The sequence below is a fragment of the Barbus barbus genome (genome assembly GCF_936440315.1).
Source record: "Barbus barbus genome assembly, chromosome: 12".
Taxonomy (NCBI): domain Eukaryota; kingdom Metazoa; phylum Chordata; class Actinopteri; order Cypriniformes; family Cyprinidae; genus Barbus; species Barbus barbus.
This window is the reverse complement of record NC_136740.1, coordinates 20947363-20970469: the sequence shown is the minus strand read 5'-3', so window position 1 is coordinate 20970469 and position 23107 is coordinate 20947363. Positions and strand designations below refer to the sequence as shown.

The window sequence follows — 23107 nt, the reverse complement described above, 5'->3', positions numbered from 1 at the left end:
AGAGCCTCTAACACTCTATTCTTTCTCTATTCTTTCTACTTATTTTATTTTTATTTATTATAAATAATGACCTTCTAACACTAGCATTATCTATTCTTTTTCTGTTCTATTTACTTGTTTTATTTTTATTTAAAAATGACCATCTAGCACTAGCATTATCTATTATTTTTCTACTCTATCTACTTGTTTTCTTTTCTAAAAACAAAATAAGCAAACAAACAACAACAACAACAAAAAAACCTTGCTACATATACTGTTAGGCGAAGCCCCGCCCATGTCCTTGCCTACGAACCCAGCCCCCTACTGTCTTCTTTTTGGAAAACTAAAATATGGTCACCCTGCAGCATCAGAGTATGAATGGAAACAGACTTAGGCTTAGACTTCACAGTAAATTAATTTAACACCAGGAAATTCATTATGTTCATTTGCTTGTGTACATATAACTATTCATTCATTCATTCCTTTTATTTATAAAGCACTTTACAACTGCACCTGCAGACCAAAGTGCTGTACAATCAACATACAGGTACATACAATACATAGAACACACACACACACACACACACACACACACACAAAATCAATTAATCAATAAAAAACACAAATACTAGCCCAACTCCTTGAAAGCTAATGACAAGAAATATTTTTTAACCCCAGCTTTGAAAATATTTATGGATGTAATCCCTCTAATCTCAAATGCTAGGCTATTCCAAAGCCTTGGACCTGCAGCAGCAAAGGCCTGAACCCCTTTCAGCTTTAAATGAGTTTGCGGTACAGTAAGAAACAACTTATTTGTTGATCTTAAAGACCTAGATGACTGTCGGAAAGTAATCAGCTCAGACACATAAACAGGAGCCATTCCATGCACTGCCTTGAACACATACAACAGAACCTTATATTTTATCCTAAAACCCACTGGTAGCCATCTGAGTGAGGCCAAAATAGGAGAGATGTGTTGACTTTTCTTAGCACTCACAAGCAGCCTAGCTGCTGGATTCTGAACTAGTTGTAAGCGTGAAATAGAGGTCTGACAGGACCCAACATACAAAACATTACAATAGTCCAGACGAGACGATATAAAGGCATTAATAACCTTTTCTAAATCTTTCATCGACAAAATAGGTTTTAATCGAGCAAGAGACCTAATCTGGAAAAAACAACTCTTCACCACAGCATTAACCTGCTTGTTGAACTTCAAATCTGGATCGAACACAACTCCAAAATTCCTTATTTGGTCATGACAGTAGACTGACAAAGGACCTAAACAAGTGGCCATGTCTGAGCATCCTCTGGTGGGGCCAAAAATCATAATATCTCTTTTACTTTGGTTTAACTGAACCTAATTTTGAGCCATCCAGCTCTTCACCTCTTCCAGACATGCCAAAAGTCAATTTGAACCACAATTCCCACCATGTTTCAAAGGTAGATAAAGTTGTGTATCATCAGCATACAAATGGTAAGACAACCTGTATTTCTTAAAAATCGAGCCTAGAAGCAACATGTACAGGGAAAACAATACAGGGCCAAAAACAGAACCCTGCGGAGCCCCACAGGTAATAGAAGCTGTAGATGAAACAAAGTCACCATACTTCACCGAGAATACTCTGTTGACTTGAACCACTTTAAAACCGTCTCACGGATCCCTACTAAATGTGATAAACGCTTTAGGAGAATCCCATGATCTATTGTATCAAAGGCTGCACTCAAGTCCAATAGAATCAGAGCTGCAGAATTACCTGAATCTCGAATTATGCGAGGATAATTTACAACTCTTAAAAGTGCAGACTCTGTACCGTGACCCATCCTAAAACCTTACTGAAACTTGTCTAAGACCTCATTCTTCTCTAAAAAAGACATTAACTGTGAACAAAAAAATTTTCTAAAATCTTTGAAATGCATGGTCATTTTGAGATAGGCCGATAATTCTTCAAATCTAGTGGATCTAAGTTAGGCTTTTTAAGAAGCGGCTCAACAACCGCATGCTTAAGGTCCATTGGAACAACCCCATTATAAAGGCTACAATTAATAATGGAAGTAATATTTGGCCCAACGACATCCACTATCTCCTTGAGAAGACGTAAAGGAACCACATCACAACCACCAGAAGTCGGCTTTAAGCGAATAATGATGTCCTTCACTTGTACCAATGATACCTGCTCAAACAGGTCAAAACTTCTACACAAGTCGACGTCACCTCAGGCTCAACAAATGGTGTAGGAAAACTAGAACTAATCATCTAAATTTTTTCCACAAAAAATGTCCGAAATATTTCACTTGTTTCTAACGAAGGAGTCAAACCAAAACATTGGTTGGGATTAAGAAATCTATTAATGGTTGAGAAGAGGGCTGTAGGGGAATTACATTTCTGTGCAATGACACTGGAAAAATAATTTTGCCTCGCAGTTCCCACAGCATCCTGATAATCTGAAAACTGTTGCCTCAAAATTTGAAGAGAAACCTGTAACTTATCCTTTCTCCATTTCCTTTCGGCCTTCCTGCATTCCTGCCTAATCGCATGAGTATGATTATTAAACCATGGTGCTGGATTAAACTTAGATTTCTGAACTTTATATGGAGCAACCTCATTCAAAATATCTGAACAAACAGAATTAAACAATATCAACAGATCATGTGGGCCAACAGCAGGAGAAGGAAACTCAAATCAAATTGACAAATGAGGAAGAATGATAAACATCAGAAAATACTGCAGGCGTGGAAGGCATCATGTGACGAGAACAAATCACACCAGACTGAGGTATAACTACATAACAAAACCTGGGTGCCATTTCACATATTCTTGGATATTGTTTATTTAGATCATCTCAACAAATATTTGACAAGAGGATGTGTAAGCAGCATTATCATCCAACGTCATAGCATATTGAGGATGAATTTCAGTGTAACATTATCTAACCATCTGAGTAAATATAATTTTTTTGTATGGAGTTGTGACTGTTTAGGTGACAAACTGGACATGCTAGTTCAGAGAGGGGAATACCACAAAACAACACCTGAAGACTGCATGCCACTGGCAATAATGACTCTACTGTCTGCTTTTGTGGTCAAACGGATGACGCTTCTTGCAAGTAACAATAAATAATTGATTCATCATCTGTCACATTTTTAGAACCGCTGCATATTCGCCATTGCATATTTCACCCATCTCTCATATTTCAAGATGTTTCTCACACCGGGTGACACTTGAGACTGAAGCCTGTAATAGTATGCTCAGGGTGAGAGATAAGAAAAACCTAAGCATTTTGCATTTACACAAACCTTCAAAGAGAAGAACAAATACAACCTCAACATTTAAATCTTTTTTTTTTCTTTTTTCATATGTACATTCAAAGTGAGTTATAGACCACTGAATTTAACACTTCAACTTAACACTGCATAACAACAACACTTTGTTTTATATAACTGAAATCCTTAGCAGAACGTAGTACCGAGTAATTTGCACAATAGCCAGTTATTAGGCATTTTAGTGATTGAGAAAACAAAGATTTCAGCATGACATAAGAAACATGACGTATTTGAGATGAGAGTTTGGGGCTGTTCTCGATCCAGTCACAAGCCTCTGGCACTCTCACTATGTTTCTCTCATAGTATCAGTGATGTGTTAGGCCTCTAGCCAAGAGACACACTGTCACACCAAAGAGAAAAAGATGAGCAAACAGAAAAGACACAGTTTCATTCTCGACAGGATTTGGAAGATGTTGTCTGTAAATTCACAGGAAAAGTCCCAGCTTCGCGACAATTCATATTAATAAAGTAAACCATTTTCTTCCAGATGATTGTCGATATGCAAAATGAAATGTGTAAACATTACATTGAGCTTCCCAATCAATAATAGCTTTGCAGCATTTATGAATCTATAATGCTAATTTCTACATAGCCAATTATTAAGTTTTATTATTATTATTATTATTATATTAATAATATTTCTTATAACAAATAAACTAACATTTAATGTAATGAAAATCAATTAACTTCATTAATACATTAACAAAGTTGTTTGTGATAATGCATTATTGTTAACAAAGTAAACTTTATTGCAATTTTGCTACAATTAAGCATACAATTGATGCATAGTATATACACATGCATACATTTTACAAATACTTTTTTCTTTCCAGATGACGGAGGATATGGTAAATTAAACGGATAACATGTTAGAATAAGGCTGAATTTTCTAACATGAACAAGACAATTACGTTAATTTCTACTAATGCCTTTTACTATTAATAATATATGAGTAGATATGTTATAATACCATATCAATTATTATGCAATACTATATTATTAAAAAGTTAATTTAATGTAATAAAAAAATTCTAATAAATTTACTGTTAAAAGAAATTACTGTTTGTGATAATGCAATACTTCATCTTCAACAAACTAAACGTTCTTGTAAAATTGCTACAATTAAACAATTTATACACAGTACACAAAAATACATATATACAAACATATAAATTTGATTTGTTTTGCACAATTTAGAATAATCATCATGAAGTTTGGTCTTTTTCAAGATCACTGCATGTGAAATACAAAACTTAGTCTATTTAATTTTCATGTCAAATGAAGACGAAATTTGTCAGAATGGTTGCTTTGACTCGTGATCTCAAATTCTTGCAACTATTTTAAGGCACATTATCTATTTTTGGTACAGAAACTTGTTTCTCCTCAGGCACAAGTGACGGATTGGATATGACGTAGACTGAATTCTCAGTTTTACAGTGTGGATCAGTTCCAGTCAAGCCCCTGATGTTCTCAGCGCTCTTTCTGGCGTATTCATAAACATTGCTCAAGAATGCATCTTTGGTATTATGCTCCTTTTTGAAAATAATTATGTAACATTTTGGCAAAAACTGGCAGCTCAGAATCCCGTAGTTTGAAATGAGAATAACAACCACCTCCACAGCCGGTACATATTTGCCACTGGTGGTGAGATGCACTGGGATAAAAATGACCCAGGCCATGAGGTAGATGAGCATACCAAATGTGATGAACTTTGCTTCGTTATATTTCTGTGGAAGTTTTCGGCCTTTATAAGCAAACGTAAAACATATCAGAGCCAGCAAATCTATGTAACCCAGCATTAACCCAAACATCACACTTGAACCCTCTTTGCACTCCAGGAGAATGGATTTGGGCTGCACCACTTTGTCTTTAAAAGGTCTGTGCAAGGCCAGCCAAAGAGCACAAATGGTGACCTGAAGCCCCATGCAGATGCAGACGATCAAGTACGGCTTGTACAGCTTGCGAAAAAGCTCCGTCAGCTCTAGGTTCATCTGGAACGCTAGAAGGATCTTCAAGGACTTCACCAAGATGCATGAAACACACAGTGTAAAGCTCAGGCCGAAGATGACCTGCCTCACCCTACACGTCTCATTGTTTGGTTCACCCACAAAGAAAATGACACTGACAAAACTGCCCAGCAGGGAGAAAAGGATCAGATGACAAAGCGGTCCGCCTGCAGCCTTAACCACCAGAGAGTTCCTTTGCCAGAAGAACAGTATGGACATTGAGAAGAGGAGGAGGATGCCGAGGGCAGCCAGCGTCAACAGGACGATAGCAAACCCACTATTCCACTCAAAGTACTCATAAAGCTTGGAATGACATTCTGAGCTATTAGCGTTTGACCACATGCTCTCAGTGTCGCACTTGGAACATACGTCTGCATCTGAAAGACCATTTAAAAACATTGTATTTTATTGACTGTTGGGCTAAAATTGGAAATGAAGATCTGGGATTTTCATCTTTAATGTAAAGTGGCACCAAGGAACTTGCCTGTGTGGTTGGAGTACTGGTTTTCAGCGCAGACGAGACACTCATAACAGCAAGTGTGCTGACCCTCTGCTGTTTTTTTGGACTCCCCTGGCTGACAGCTGTCTGAACACTTAGATACCACATTCTGAGAAGAAATGATTGAAAGATTACTTTAGGGAATGCTTTATAGAACACAAAATATATAATATAAGCACAATAAACTCTGTATAGTACATCGGCCCTCCAGGATCAAGTTTGGACACCCCTGTTCTACACTGTACACCACGGTCCTATTGTAGTAAGGTGCCCCTAAAGGGACAAGGTGATGGACAAAAATATGAGATGAGACGGGAAAAAAAATTATTTCAATGCTTTTGTGTTTATTCGTAGATTTGCGTTCCCCCAAAAAACTCTGCGTTCACTGGCAAAGCAACTGCTGTTTTGAGAAACTTTGCATTCTCTCACAAAAGCTTTGCGTTTCCTTGTAAACTTTTTTTTTGCTCCCCAAAGAAAGTCTGTGTTCATCAGCAAAACCTAAAAAAGTACTCACAAGTTTTGCCAGCGTACACAAAGTTTTTTGGGGAATGTAAAACATTTGTGCTGACACGCACTGAAATACAAGTTTTACTTCATTTTTATTTAAATTTTTTTCATCATGTCCCCTTGGGGCCGATAATAATAAAAATGTTTAAAAAAATAAATAATAATAATAATATACACTGTAAAGAACTAATATAAAAATATCCCCTGTAATAACAAATATCCAAACAATACCGATATTTTGGTTGTATTGTCAAGTCAATTAGAAAACTGATAGCTGACTTTTTTATTAGCAGAAAACCTGTCTTGATAAACATGACAATTAAAAAAATACATTACCTCAATATCACTTAGATTCTTCCTTGTAAAAGTGAAACTGCTATTAGATGGATAATATTCTGCTATTATGTCATGTCCTTCAAATTGATGTTCATCCCATAGACAGACATCATAGCCCAAATTAATGTCGCCATTCGTGTCAAAATTGTACATGACTCCTCCTTTCTCAAAAGTGACGTTCCTCAACTGTTTTAAGAGCTGAAATGCAAACATGCAATGACTTTTAGCATGTTGATTGTGACAAAGCAAATAAGTAAGTAAATAAATAAAATCAAATAAAAAAATAAATACTGAATTTGAAAGCAAGTGTCTCAAAATGTGGTAAAATACCTCCCAGGGTTGGATAGCTGAAGGGGTCTTGCATTGCCTTTTTACACATAATTCAGCCACAGCATTAGCAATAGCCCTGACAGCCATCTGAACGCTGAAGACCATGTCCAAATATGTGTTTTTAATCAGTTTCTGTACTGCGTTTGAAGCATTTCCTATATCAGGCTGTTTTAAAAATTCCTCCAGGAATGAATTATTCATCTTAGCTTCACTTTCAAACTTTAGCTGCTTAAGGTATTGATGAAAATCTGTAACATTTCCACTCTTGAAGGTGAAGCCCAGTATATTTCCGATATCTGAGAGATTTACATCTTTCAGAATATTTTTAGCGGTTGACCAGTTATCACTGGCCACCCATACTTTATTATTTGAAACGTTCCTACCACGCAGGCCCTGAAGTAGCAAGTTCATTTGAGAAGACTTAGCAAATGAGACCACCACATTAACCTTAGTATTTTTTTCAATGATGTCCACAGTCTTGTTGATGTGGGTATTTAATTTTTGTTGGTCTGCTAGCGAGTCTGGTAGGATCGCCTTAAAGGCCACACAAATTCCCTCGCGCTCGGTGTGCTTAACAAAACTTTCCATGGCAGAACGCCCATAGTCTCCATCTGTAATGATAATGCCAACCCAGGTCCATTTATTGTCCTTCAGAAGTTGTACCATGGCATGGGTTTGGTACTCATCATTTGGCACAGTCCTCATGAAAGCAGGAAAACGACTTTTGTCACTTAGAATCGTAGCTGTAGATGCATAACTTATCTGCACAAAAGATGAACAGACAGCAATTAAAGGTTAAATCGCCTATATAATAATTCAAGTCTTTTAATGACATCTATAGTTCCATGAAGAACCTTTAACATACATGGAAACTTTCCATTGGACAAAATGTTCTTTATAGTGTAAAAAGTGTCTTTAGATTATTTCTTCACACTAAGAAAATAAAAAAAAGGTTCTTTTAAGAACTGTTTAATGAAAGGTTCTTAGAGGAACCAAAAATGGTTCTTCTATGGCATAGCTGCAAAACCACCCGTTTATATGAATTACTCCATGCTAATTTCAGGTGTAGATCCTACCTGTGGAATCATCAGAAGGTTGAGTTCCCTGGCAATTGCGATGGAGATCTCAGAAGTGAAGGACCTCAGCCATCCCAACAATGGACTCTTTTCTCTGCTGCGTTCAGGGAGACGCTTCCGCTCCATGAAGGCGAACACAGAGAGAATGAGGAGGAGCTTCTTCCCGCAGGCCATTCGGAGTCTAAACCACTCTCCACTCTAATCACATCACCCCACACTTCCACTTTGCACATTTTTCAAGTACAATCTGCACTAATTTGTAGAAGGTACGGAAGGATAAATGAGTGGGACTTACATACCATTTGTCTTTGTCTTTAGTATCCTTTTACTCACTTATACACTTTACTGCACTGCACAGCACAGCACACGGACACTTTATCACTGACATACACTTTACTTTTTATAGAATCTATATAGAATCATATTCTATTTTTTATTCTCATATCTATTTGTTATTTTATTTTATTGCTAGTTTATTCTGTATATATGGTTACTGTACTTTTTCTATTTGTATTTTTGTAAACTTGAGGTTTTTCTAATTTTGTTGGACAATTTGTTGGACAGTCGTACAATACATTTCACTACATGTCGTACTACGTATGTATATGTATGTGACAAATAAAATTTGAATTTGAATTTGAATTTGAATTTGAGAAGAAGAGGTCCCAATTACTGCCATTATTGGCTGGACAGGTTGAGGAGAGTTTGTTGGTGAATCACAGTCTGAGAACGGCCGTGTGAGATCTTGGATGGCCCAAAGCGCAGTCGTGACATCAGAACATGTGTCATAGATGCGATATCCAAGAGTTAAGTTCAAACTGCTCAACATGGGGGATCGGTTTGCCATTTCCACAGCATGAATCATAGCTAGAGCCTGATTTAGACCTTTTGTGTAGTATCTAGAGAGAACAAAACAAAATAACAGAAATGCGTGTGCCAATATTTTTTGCATACGCATGAGAATCACAGTATAATGATAAAAAAAATAAATAAATAATGTATACACAGTATAATTAATTTAATTTATAAGTATATTTAATTTTCTTGAATGGGTGTGTATAGAGTATTTACAGAGTGTTAACTTTTAGTTTTAGTTACTTTTTCTTATTTGTAAGTCGCTTTGGATAAAAGCGTCTGCTAAATGACTAAAAGTAAAGTAAAGTAAGTATAATGATGATGATGCATCATCCAATATGGCATTAGATTTATGTGATTTATTGTATACGTATACATCTGAAAATAAGAGAGTGCGTGTACATATTTAAATGACGTTGTAATATAAGATACAATGTATGCATTTTGACAATTTAGTTGAATAATGACAGACAAATCAAAGAATTGTAGTCAAAGAGATGCATCTAAAATACTCTATATAATTATATAATTATATTCAGCAAGGACACGTTCAATTGAAATAATATTTATAATGTTACAAAAGATTTTAAATAATTCATTAATTTTTTTTTTTTTTTTCAAATAAATGCTGTTCTGAAATGTCTTTTCAACCAAGAATACTGAAAAACATGCATCACGGTTTCCACCAAAATATTAAGCCGCACTTCTTGCTGTTCAGCTGTGATAAATAAAAAGAAATGTTTCTCGAGCATCAAATCAACATATTAGAAGGGTCATGTAACACTGAAGACTGGAATGAAATGTTGTTTTAAAATGTATTAAAATAGAAAAGAGTTATTATAAATTGTAACTATGCTACTGTTTTACTGTATTTAATATTATTGTTTTATACTGTAAATAAACCCAGCCTTATTTACAGCCACTGTAAATAACAGTGCTTATGAATTTGAACAATATGAATAATGAGACTGAATAATTAACAATAGGTTTTAATAAATAATTTAACATTTTATTTGTGAAATTATTATGAAATACTCCATAAATTATAATTATTTATACTAGCAACAACACTAGCAACATCATGCCACTGGGGGCTTTCTGCCCCAATCTTGAGTCGAACTGTAACTTGTAACTTCAAAATAAAAACAATAATTTTTACCCTACTAATCTAAAGGGGTTATGTAGTGTCCTTAAATGCCCCATTAACAAATCTTGTCCATCACAAATAAATTAACAGAATTATCCAATCACAAAAATGATCAATTCAGTCATATTTTGTGTGATGTTCGTGAACACTCACCTGCTGCAGATTGGACGCTGAGGAGAAGAGAATATGTTTAAGCCAGTGTAGTTCACTGCCACCACTGCCTCATGGATGGGGAAAAGACCTCCAATGATGATGTCTCCAGGGGCCATGGCTCCTTCGTGGCTGAACTGTGCTAGAGAAACTTCTCTGACCCCTACCAGCACAGACAACATGAGTAACAGGCTCAAATCCAAACCAGCCATCACTGCTTTAGGCTGTTTTCCCTGAGTTCACCTGGACGACTGACAGGTGTGCTCTTACATATCTTTGTTTATAGTACACATACAGCTTCTGCTACAGGAAAGTAAAAAACACACACCTCCCACACTTTCCTCAAGTTCCTCCCCCACCCCCCTGACTTGTAAAAAGTATAAAGGTGGTGTCTTCCTGTAAAACAGGTGAAATATAACTGATGCCAACAAACATCCCAACAAAAGAACACTCAAGGTCACCAGGTGTTTCTTAATATACATTTGGTGATGTGAATACAGGAATAAAAAATAATCCATACCAGGATTATTATAATTAACTAAAACCGAAACCATACATTTGTTTTCTTACTTTACTTAAGCATTACCTCAAAAAACAAAAACACTTAACCTTATTTTATTTCAGCTAGTTTAGCATTTAGCATTTTCTTTCATTTTGACTTGATGTACTAAAATAAACTAAAACTGAAAAAAAAAGATTAAAAAACCTATACAGATATATTTTTAAAAGCAAAAACTAATATAAAAGACAAGCCACAACAAAATTACTAATCCACTAGATAAAATTAATAATAAATGAATAAATATACAATAGGCTATATTTTAATAGGCTAATAAATTCAAAAAATAATAAAAACTATAATATTCATGCTTAACAATGACAAACACACACACACACATATAGTGAAATAAAAGTGGAATGAAACGCATCAATATTGCAAGCTAAGAAATGCATTATATTCATGTCTTTTCTCTTGAAGTGCAAGTGGCTTGTTCACGCCACCTTGTGGTGGGAGAGCACGTGTTAAGCTCTATTTTTAACAATACCAGGCGCAGAAACTTACATTTTAGTTTTTTAAAAATGGGAAATTATGGCTTTCTGTAATACCAATAATGACTTAGTCAACTGCAGTATTTATGAACCGGTGCTATTTGTAAGTCTCTCGTATCACTCCGCGGTAATTGAGTTCAGCAGCATTAGTTTTATCGTGAAAATAAAAACTTTAACTAGAGGCTCCTGAGCTTCTATCAATTTCTTAAAGGAAGAAAACGAAAACATGGGTCGGAAGAACAAAAAACCGCTAAGAAAGAGAGAGAGAAGCTGGAAAAGAGGCATCTCGAATGAAGAAGACAATGTTGTATGCCTAGACCAGGGGTGTCAAACTCAATTCCTGGAGGGTCACATCCCTGCCGAGTTTAGCGCCAACCCTAATTAAACATACCTGATCCAGCTATTCATGTTCTTCAAGCTTATTTGAAAACTACATTGTGTGTTGGAACTAAACTCTGCAGGGCTGCGGCCCTCCAGGAACTGAATTTGACACCCCTGCTATAGAACAAGCAAACTGGATTGGAGATTAATAATAAAATTAAACACTGTAGTGTTTATCTCGTCACTAGGCAAATTGTTTTCACTAGGCGAATGCTATAGTCTACAAGAAAAATCAAGAAAATAATTCCATCTCAAATCATGTTTCATTGTTTTAGTAACTGTGCAATATGGCGTGTCAGCTGCTCATTCAAGTTAAAAATAGGTGTGGGAAAACAAGGGGAAAATAAACTGCTCATGGAGCTGATAGGAAGGTTGAGACACTACAACAAAGCACGATAGTGGCTGAATCTTGTAGTGGTATGTGGAGATTAGTAGACTGTGAAGAGAAAAATGAAGAGCTGAAAGAAAGAGAGGAAGAGTGTCTGAGACTTCCTTGTTAACAAATTTCGGCAAACCCGATAACCAAAAGGAGACAGAGAGAAGTGAAGCACTAGGCTATCAGACCACTGGTGCCGTACTCATCTTGTCTAAGAGGAACTTGCATTGTTTTCCACCTCTGAATCAGCTTTGAATTAATTCCGACAGAGATTGTGTGAAATTATGTCACATGTTTTTCATAGCTCCAGTTGCTTTTTGTTCTTGCCTCCCCTTGAGAATGTACTAATCAAAGAGGAAAAACATTCCTGAGCTGACATTTGAATTAAACCGGAAGAAAACATTTATCCTCAGTGTTTGTAGCGATACCTCTATTGTACAGTTGTTTTTTCCTACCTTGGAAAGCCTACAGAAAGCAAGAGTAACAGACTGGAGGACACAAATGTAAGGTTTCATAGTTAAATTTTATCTGAAAAAAAAAAAAAAAACTTTTCAACCATACAGAACTAGGAACTGTAAATAATATGTATATATGCTTAATATAATATTCTTTTAATAGTAATTACAATCTTAATACAAGCATCGGAGAATGACGAGACATCTTAACTGGCATTTTCAAGGTGGACAGCAGCCTGATACTAAATTTATTAGATCACTCTAAAGCATGGTACAGCAAAAGGAAGGAATGAAATATTGGGAATGAAAAACAAAAACAAATAACTGGCCATCTGATTGCAGCTGAAAATCATTTTGAGTGCCAGACTCGCAAACAAAACAACTAGACGTACACATCAGCCGACACTTAAGAGCTGAGGATGGCGGTGATGATCAACAGAATGATTGCACTAGACAGAACTAAACAGCTGTTCGGAAACAGTCGAGTTATTGGAATTAAATATTATTTGCTAATCACTGTAATTTCAGAAAAGAGAGTGAAAACAGTCTGCATTTGTCAAATTGGGGTCCTCTGGAAAATGAAAAAGGACAGAAGAAATGTAAATAGGGAATTTTTCTAATAAATATTTAGGTAAAAATAAAAGCACTGGAAAGGCTTCATTACAATCACGATCAGCTCCACAGCTGGACTTTCCACAGGCCTCTTCTCTTAAAGAGCTGAAAAATGCATGGTCTTACAAATGGTTTGTGAGAGAAATAGACTAAAAAGTTATCAAGTTACTGATCGCTATGCAATATTCCTTGCCTAATATTTAACATGAATCTTTCAGGAAAAGGAGTTGAAGATGCATTACCATAACTTCCAGTTCTTTCTTCATTCATTAGGAATAAAAATGAGAAAATTTTATGCAAGTTTGCATTATGCCACAGAAGACAGTGATACAATATTACTGGGGGAAGAAAAATGCTGAACTGGAAGTTTTCCTTGCTTTCTGTGTTCACTGCAATGCATATAGCTAGTTACCAAATATCATCATCATCATCATCAAGATCATTGCATGTGTTTCTTACACAAACTAGCAATGCAATATACACCATTAGAGCCCATGTTTAACTGTTCCACTCAATCCACGCAATGTCCTAATATTACCTGCCAAAAAATGGACGCAAGATAGAACTGATTATATTTCTGACCAGTCCCATAAAACAACTTTTTCAAAATCTGGATGGGGACTTTGCTAAATGAGGTTTCAGAGCATGTGTGATACTAAGCGAGTATGTAAATTAAGGAGGGGTGGGGGGTATGCACTTAAAAGTTCAGAGATGGTTAAGGCATTCCATTCCTATTCTGCAAAATGGGTGGAGCCATATTTGGATGTGGGCGTGACAACCTAAAAGCTGGCTATTGTTGTTAGTGTTTTTGTCATTTTATTCCACGCTCTGAAATAAGGCAGGATTAACGGTTAAGAATCTATGCACAAATGCATACTAAAATGTATACACCAGTTGGACACATTCAGTTTTGCTGTTTCTTCTTTTATGTAGGCATTTCTACATTCTCTCACGGACAACAGTGAGGTTAATCCAAGTGTAATCCTACAGTCGTGCAATAGGCTGCAAATTTTCATCCCTTCGTTAAATTCAAAAATACTCCTTGCATATGCAGCTTGAATAAGCAATCCCTCAGTTAATGCCAGTAAAAGCAGTAATTGCAACTGCTGGCTTTCTGTTTCTCCCCCCCCCATATGTGGATGGCAAAATGTTATATAATCCACAGCGTCACATTAATCCCTGCCCGTTCAAATCCAAAAAGGTCAGAATCTTGTAATCTTTATTCCAGAGTCCCCAACAATCAAACGAGCCATGGAGGGATGAACCTGGGAAAAAAGGCGGCACAATCATGCATGTTAAATGTTAAAAAAAAAGAAAGCTTTCAGATTTTTGGAGAAGATACATTTAAAATAAAACAACAAAAACTAAAATCAATAATTTTAAATGCTTCAGGAGTATTTAGGCATCACAACATTATAATATACAGTATAAAAATATTTATTTTTCATTGTATTCATAATAACAGTGTTATTAATTTTTTTGTTTGTTTTAACCAATAAAGATTGACCAATCTCACCTGTGCCTGCAGTGGCCCATAGGGCACCAGCTCTCCATCTACAGTGAGGGTTCCTCTTGGTGAAAGCGGCTGAAGGCGGAACGCCCGAGCAGAAACATGACTAACGTAGGGAGAGCTAAGGGACAAATGGGCTCCTCTCTCCATTGCTAGGAACAATCTAAGCAGTGTAGCCCGGGAGATACCAGCCCGCACAAATGTCAGATGAATCAGCCCATCATCAAATCGAGCCTGAGGCGCAGCGAGAAGATCTGCTCCCAGGTGGCTCTGGTAGATGGCAAGCACCAGGACAAAATCACCCTCAATAGTGACCCAATCGCATGTAGGGAGAGGTTGGTCCAGAGGAGGTAGCAGATCATCCTCAGGCAGGTTGATGGAGGATGTCATGAGAGGGCGGTTCTTCAGGGGTCCTGCAGGCTCTGCAAGGTCAAAGTTGAAGCAAGGGGTCGGTGAATGAAAAGAAGGCGATGGGGAAGACGAGCTGGGAGTGTTGGAACGTGGCACGAGATAAGAAGAGTGGGGAGAGGCACAAGATGGAGATGAAGGAGGGGTCGGGGAAAGGGACAGAGAGAGGGATGGAAATTTTGGAGGGAGGGAATTTGAATGTGATTGGTGGAGAAGAGAGAGGGGCCGTGGCCTTGAGGGGTTCTGGTTCTGGTCTAAAGTTTTAGGTTTGAAAGGAGACTGACGGAACGGAGAAGATGAGATGGTGAGGGCACGCTCACGAGACTTGTCCAGTGGAAACGCCTCTCTCTGAAAGTAGGTGCCATTTATGTCTTCGTCCTCCTTGCCATAGGCTGCCAGCTCCAAGTCTTGGTCAGGTTCTGCACCAATTGGCTGGCTGAAAAAGGCGTTAATTATCTGGCTAGAAGGGGCTGAGTTTTTACGTAGTGTGCGTTGCATCTCAGGTGGAGTCGTTTGACAACTCTCGTTGCATTCATTTGCCTCCTCTCTTTCACTCGAATCTCTCGCTTCCGTCACTTCTTCTCCATCAATCTCATCCTCACCTGGTTTATTCTCTTCTTCCCCGTTTCCATTATTACTGGCTATGTTGTCACACTCTTCCCTTTCAGTTGATTCAGAGCTGGTCCCTGACGTCTCCATCTTCTCTTCTGCCTCCACCTCTCTCTCTCGGTCTTCTGCGAGACTGCTAGCTCTCACTACTCCAACCCCTCTTGCCCTCTCTCTTCTCCTCTCCCTCTCCCGCTCTCTCTCCTGCCTCTCCCGTTCTCTTTCCCTCTCTCTTTCCCCCTCTCTTTCCCCATCTCCCTTACGGAGACTTCTTTGTTCACTCAGGCCCATGTCTGAGCAGGTCCGGTGAATGGGAGTGCGACAAAATCCCTCCAAACCTTCGGTAATGCTGCGTGAAAGTGGCCTGCGGGGCGGCTGAGGTGTGGCATCGGCGGATGGGTTGACCATACCGGGTGGCAGGTAGGAAAGGCAGCCCTTATAGGAGCGTAGAGAAGCCAATCTCACTAGTGTTCCCAGTGTAAACCGTGCTGAGCCCAGCCCTCTGTAGCGCTCACTCTCTATGTCCACATCAGATACAAAACCCCAGGCCACAGAAAGGAAAGAGAAAAGCCTCCTGGCAGCAGGTGGGTGCCCATTCTGATTGGTTGTGGATGATGAAGCGCATGGGCTGGTTGTAACAGACACCAAGTCCATCGGTTTAACTATACCCCGACAAAGCAGAAAACAGCAGTTGAGGAGGAGAGGCTCCCGAAGGCACATGTCATATCTAAGAGACAGACAGGAAAATGGAAATAGATTCAATTCAATCACATTTATTAAAACACCAAAAACCCTTAATTTACTCTCAATACAAGAAACATGGCTCAATACTTGGAACAAAAAAATATTCAAATACTGACAATCATGACGATCACTGACAAATCATCACCTTTGCTTAACATGGATCTAGTCTATGAGTGTAAAAGTAGGTAAACTGCAACCAATACACCTACACTAGAGCAAACAACTCTTGAGAAATGTATGAAACTCATCTTAGTAACAGTGAGTTTTTGTACACTGAAACAAAGATTTTCTTAGTATATTCATTTTAAAATATAATTTATCATCTCTGCGGAGGGAACAGAATGCTGTTGTTTTTCATTCACAAAGAATTTTTAAAGAATCTTCACAGATTTATTGTCTGTACAGTGAGCGATGACAGGAAAAATAACAACATATGTTTGAAAAAAATAATATATCATGACAATTGAAATTTTGGGGTGAACTGTTCCTTTAAAAATAAGGGAGGTTCTCTGAAGAAGTGGAGATTTTCACATAATGTGTCCCAGGTGAGCTCAAGTACATTTCGTACCCTGCATAGTGGTTGATGGAACCAGCAAGTGCATTTCCAGAGCCACAAGGCAGGATTCCCACAGGAGTTTTTATTGCTTGTTCCCAGTCTGGCCTTTCCATAAGGCCATTTATCACCTACAGAAAGAGGACACACAGATTAATATGTAAATAATCTTATTTTTACATACAAACCATGTGGTAGATCAGTCACGTACTAAAGAAATAAAACATGTCATTCAGAATGTTCTAAACATCCTCTGCCCCTACAATTCTTAAATACTTTCACTAATTTGGTCATGTCTTCAGCTACTGATAAGAGAGTATTGTTTTCAGCTAATTAACATGTTTTACCATATTTAAATAATTTATACAGAATCCCACAGACGTTCCAGGAAATTTACCAAACAAACTTCCTGCAAAAAGTAGTTTCTAAATGGGCTTTGTAATAAATTAAATGTATGTGACAAAAGCAATCAAAGATTATTATGACATTTACCTCGTGCAAGAGTCCATCTCCAGAAACAATGACAATTCCGTCCCATTCTGGTAGCGAGATCTCTCTGATTAGCTCACGTGCATGATTCTGACGCTCTGTTCAACAACAAAAGCACATGCGTCACATTGGTTCAAAGCAATCAATCCGTTTCTAAGAACTGTTGGTTTGAGAGTTTCAAAAAATATTTGAAGGGTTTGCAGCTGACGCCAAATGTGTGTGATGTTGTGTGTGTTGTTCTTACCTGTCTGTATGAGGTTGTAGCTGATGTTGGCTTCTCTTATCATTGGAAGTATGTGCGTTTGACACCACTGCATTGCCTGACCCCGGCCACTGAATGGATTTACCAGCAGCAACAGTCGACGGGGACGGGGCAACATGCTTTTGCAAAATTCTGCTCAATAAGAAAGCAAAAACAAACAAGTGAGGATAAGGCCTTCATTTTAAGGCTAAAAACAACACTAAGCCACATCCTAACCCATCTGAAAATTGACCATAAATGTTTTTGGCAGATGTGAAAAATAAGTACACCTCAAGAACATTTCTTCATTTCAAAAATACTAATGAAAAGAGAATTTAAATGATCCAATATCAAATTCCACATAATATTTTATTCAACAAAATAAAACAAATCACTTAAAGTTTCTTATATTAACTGTTCAACTGTATGATATTTGAGATGTCTCATCTATTCAGAACACAGTGCATGTACAGTCCTGTTATCAAACTAGATCAAAACTTCTTCCTTCACAACTTCCCATGTGGAGCAAAGTTGTGCTTTTTCAGATGGTTGACTCACATATTTTGAAATTAACTGAGGCAACACTTTTCTTTTTTCCCATAAATGTTACATTTGTTTTTCTTGTTTAAACAGCTGATTGTAAAAGTTTGTTTCATTGTTGTTTTAATTTTATCTATAAACATCCAAGTTTTACCAATCAGCATAATTGAAAGGATGATCAAATTATATTTTAGCAATAAATGAGTAAATATTGGGGTGTATTTACATTTTCACACCATTAGAGCCACTAAACTTACCCAAGATCTGCACTCCTAACACAAACTAACAAGCCAAACGTATTAACATCGTATAAATGTATTTGAACTATTTACTGAGCTGCAACCCACTTGCACTGACAACTACCTACAGCACTGCAGTTAAAAACAGGGACAGAGCAAAAACAAGTAGCATCTGTTAAAGTCAATAAAGCCTGGTGCATTGCTACCAAAAGATCTGCACTACTCAAAACAGGCTATATTTTCCCTGCCGCAGACCCACCCATTCTCTGACCGTCAATGACAGCATGTGGTACACATTATGAGTCCAAAAACAAAAACAGAAAAAAAAGAGCAGGAGGGAACAGTTAAACTCTTACAAAAATAAATGTAGTTAGAAATAATTCATACTTGCATAAAATGAGCTCATGGAAGAAATCAAAGTGGCATCTTATTTACAAGACACATACTAATGACACAACATTAACAACAGCACTGACTCAAACGTCTTGAAGAATTGGCAGCATCTGGATGCGTTTACTGAAGACATTGAGGGGGTACGTTAAATTATTTCCTACTAACAAAAGCATAGACACACCAGAGACAAAGCATTTACGAATGATCAAACCCTGATACCCACCTGTGGTGGAGCTGACATCCATTCCCCTCAGCAGGCTCTGTACAGCAGCATTCCATTTCTCCGCCTCAACTCTGCTCTCTGCCAAGTACGCCCTCACCTGTCTATGTCTGGAGACGCCTTTGCGGCGGCGACCCGGAGGGTACCAGTAAAGCACCAGCAAAGGAGGGGCTGGCGAGCGCGGGCAGCTGCATCCGGTCAGTTCCGCCAGCGGCAGGATCAGTCTGGACTGCTTTCCCGCACGTGGAGACAACCACTGGACATGGATGTGATTTGGCGTTAGTGTCAGGGCGTAGTTGCTGGAGGCTGGGCTGGAATATAAAGAAACACCTCCAGGGCTGTTGGGGCAGCTGTTGCTGTTACTTCCACTTCCCCCTCCGCTGCTCCAACCGCCAAACTGTCCATGCAGTAGGGCCTCCTCCGTCATAGATGGGCTCTCTGGTCGTGGGGAGCGCATGTTCAAAGTCTGGGTTCAAAAGGTAGTGCCACTGGGATGCAGAGAGTATATTTGGACAATACAGCTTGAATGTCTCATGAAGAGGTCTTTCTTCTGATTTGCAGAGATGACTTTCTGGACGGATGCACTAGTTGTTCTGAGATAAAATGTGTCAGCTTTTTTAAGCCCAAACCATTGGCTTTTGTGTAAACTTAAGGTTAAACAAGTTACAAATGGTGACAGTGCTTCAACAGGTGTCTTTTCAAAACACACAAACACACACACAAAAAAAAAAACGTCAGAAGGCTTTTCTATCCCTGATAGTGTTAAATCTTTTCCATCAGTGCATTTTGCCTGGAAACAATGCTAAATCCTCATATGATCATCTGATCAAAACACAATACACAAAAGAGATTTCCAGTTTAGTATTGCTAGTATCCCAACAAAAATCATAGTTTTGTTTTAAAAATGAAGGTGCACAAAGAAGCCAGATTATTTGCTTTTCTCTCTTTGTCTGACTGCACTGGCAAAATATCACAATATGAGAAAAGGCTTACCTTTTGTCAAGGCTAAACGGAAATGTGTGTGCATCTACATAAATAAATCAAACTAAATTTCTTAAGTTACTAAATTGAACAATTTTCCACTCTCACAAATTGTTTAAATAAAATAGGAAGCAAAATTTCAATTAACAATGCATTGTCTTAAGGTCAGAGAACACGGTACTTACAAATGACTAGCAGTTAACACCCACTAAGGTTATAAAATAACCCTCTAAATTCTACAAAAAGATTCAGTGACAAACAAAGCACAGAGAGCAGAGGTAACGGCCTGGCCGAGGATAGTGTTTGAGAATAATCAGATGAAACCTAATCATGGTGTTTGACTAAAAATACAGTTCCTCTCCAAAAACAACAAGGTTTAGGAAGTGATAGAGATGAACAGGGATGTCACTTCTGGTTTTGGTCCAAAGCAGTGTCAGAGATTGTAGTAGTGCTGCTGAGAACTCATGTATTAAAGCTCACCCAATAAAAAAATGCCAGAAAATCCAGGATTTGATATCCGTGAACGCTGAACTCTGTTCTTCAATCCTTGCAAGATAGTCCTCAAAAAGGAAAATAAATAAAACACAGAATACAGAAAGAGGAGGAGTGCTGGAACAGGGTCTCAAGTCATGGTAAACCTCTTTACCCGATGTTAAAGGTGACCTGCTACACAGAGAACAGAAGGTTTGGAGAGAGACAGAAAGAGAAAGATTACCTTTCAAAGTTAAATGGGAAATTTTACATCCTACAAAGCAATATAGGACAAGTAATATGAACCCTAAGAATATGAACAAGATATTATTCTGAATAGAAGCTGAAAATATTTATATTAATTTCTATAATTGCAAACAATTTATTTTAGCATTTAAATAAACAAATTTAATTGAAAGTTAGTCAACTAAATTTATTTAAATGTAGCTAAAATAAATTGATTGCAACCACTTACCTTAAAAAAATTATTAAATTCAACGAATCCTTTTTTTCAGTGTATTTACTGTCAATATTGGTAAGTGTATCCTTACTAAATAAAAATATTATTTTGGAATAATTTCTGTAATAATACAGTCAAAAAAAAATTATGGACCCCAAACTTTCAAACAATAGTGTATCTTATATACATCAGAATTCAATATCATTTTTCTAATGAAATGTGATGTTAAGTTGACCGTTGACCTGTACTTAACCTTAACAGACTTAAGTAATCAGATAACATATAGTGCAATATCTTAAAAGGTCTAGCATCAGCAGAAAGTAACATGCTGAGCAATACGGTTGTGTTACGGTTGTGTTTGTGAAAGAATGTGGCAACGCTAGTCTGGGGAAATGTGAACAGATAGATTTAGTCTGAATACAAAGTTCATTATTCAAAATGTTCAAGTGCCTGTAGCGTGCAAATATTCAGGGCTATGTCATTTTGATCCAAACAGAGAAGAAAACCGGTCTGGGGTGGAATTACACCTGTCCGGCATCAATCTTGGATGACATTACGTATGTAAATTCCGCAATTGAGCCTGAAACGCAACACCGGGGCCGTGAATGAAAACTAGTTGAGATGTAATCGCAATTTCGACTCATTGGAGAAAAGGAACGTTTGAAATGTGAACTGACAACAGATTCAACAGATTAAGATCTCGTTGTATGAGTTTAAGGCTGACAGGAAACGTCTGCAATTGAGAGGCCTAATATATCAGCACAGTCTGTAAACATCTGGGTCGAAATGGACAGTTGTTTAGGATGTTTTAGCTGTTGCTCAAAATCTGCAGACTTTGTTTTAGAATTTAATCTGGCAGTCAGCAAATAATGCTCAATGCAGAAATATGTGACTATCACATACTTTTATTTTCTACTTGTTAAGACTCCTGCGAAATCAATGCCTGGCAGATTTCCATAACTGTTAAAGAAAGAAAAACCCCTGTGATGTCCACTTTGTCTTTATGTGTCCTTGAAAAGCTGGGCGGAGACACAGTCAAGAAATCAAAACCCACAGTAGACCAAAAAGTACATTCCTCTCTCAGTCTGCCTCAAGCTTTCTAGAGCCAAAAGGAGCTCTGTTGACTGTCTGGGTTTTCACACATGAGTGCACACTTTGTCCCTTTTATCACCAAGACTTTTACTGCATCAATGATATGATAGTTTCAAGACTTATTCAGATAGACCAAAGCAATCTGACTATAATTAGTCAGTTGCGACCTCACAGATCAAATATAAACACTGACGGTCTTTGCACACAGTTGTGTAGATCTTTCTTTAGGTGAGTGGTTATGAAATAAATAAAACATACAATTTTGCCAAGCAATCCAATTAAGCAAAGGTAAAAAATGCAAAGCTCTGTCACATTACAAATCAAATAAGTTCATTCAATTAGAAAGTGTCTCAGAATGTGACCGGTGGTCAGTCAGCTTAGTGCTACAAGGGGGAAATGGCTTTTATCATCTGAGTGTATTTATTAATTAGGGGTTTTACATGCAAAAGGCAGCTCATAGTGACATTTGGCAGTTTATTAGGTGTGATCATAAGTGGATGAAGAACCAAATAGCTTCTATGCTATCCTGTACCAAAGGGTACTATAAAATGAATTGCAGGCAAAATGTGATTGTAAACCATCATAGAAACTAATGTCAAGGCAATTAATAAGTACAACTGCAGTTTCTTAGCAACTCAGAGTCAAACTCACATATAAACACAGCTAACTTAGCTGATGACAGGCCAACACAAGATACTAGTATATCATAGGATATATGTGGACTTGTTTGTACATAACGGTGACAGCTAAAACCTTAAAGCTGGTAAAGACAATATTCGGTTTTACCGATGAGGAGAACAATGTATTTAGCAAACATGCAGTTAAAGTCATTTTAAATAGCCAAGCTGTCGGGAGCTCAGAGACATCAACCTGAAAACGGATCTGTTTCTGTTTAAATCGTTCACCAAATAGGGCGAACTATAAACTTTTATGTGTCTTTCAGGGTGTAATGACTTTAATAATAATAATAATAATAAACGACAAAGCGAAAGTAATATCGGACTTACCTGCTTTTTTTTTTGTCCCCCCTACATGGCGAGTTCTCCAGCTTTCCTGAGCTGTAGGGGAGGCACGAGC

The 23107-nt window shown here is 37.6% G+C and overlaps 2 protein-coding genes across 2 annotated transcripts; both read right to left on the bottom strand.

The window, feature by feature from the left end:
* Positions 1–4042: 4042 nt before the first annotated feature.
* Positions 4043–10421, bottom strand: LOC306878560 (G-protein coupled receptor family C group 6 member A; the record flags this gene model as incomplete). Its single annotated transcript, XM_079430989.1, has 7 exons — positions 4043–5686; positions 5782–5917; positions 6652–6849; positions 6982–7743; positions 8058–8105; positions 8707–8956; positions 10213–10421. 7 exons carry the CDS (start codon positions 10419–10421, stop codon positions 4644–4646), a joined length of 2646 nt encoding a protein of 881 aa, XP_079287115.1. The 3' UTR covers positions 4043–4643.
* Positions 10422–12521: 2100 nt separating this feature from the next.
* LOC306878388 (sphingosine kinase 2-like) lies at positions 12522–23107 on the bottom strand. The gene is made up of 7 exons (XM_079430719.1): positions 23038–23107; positions 19030–20673; positions 17638–17787; positions 17397–17491; positions 16920–17035; positions 14600–16334; positions 12522–14348 (listed from the first exon to the last, which is right to left on the bottom strand). Exons 2-7 carry the CDS (start codon positions 19481–19483, stop codon positions 14286–14288), a joined length of 2613 nt encoding a protein of 870 aa, XP_079286845.1. The 5' UTR covers positions 19484–20673; positions 23038–23107; the 3' UTR covers positions 12522–14285.

Bases quoted from the DNA above. Each gene is read 5' to 3' on its own strand.
- LOC306878388 (XM_079430719.1), bottom strand. From the start codon at position 19,483: ATGCGCTCCCCACGACCAGAGAGCCCATCTATGACGGAGGAGGCCCTA. The intron at 17,492-17,637 runs GTAAGAACAACA...GTTGTTGAACAG, and splicing joins CTACAACCTCATACAGACAG to AGCGTCAGAATCATGCACGT. The intron at 17,036-17,396 runs GTAAATGTCATA...CTCTTTCTGTAG, and splicing joins GAGATGGACTCTTGCACGAG to GTGATAAATGGCCTTATGGA.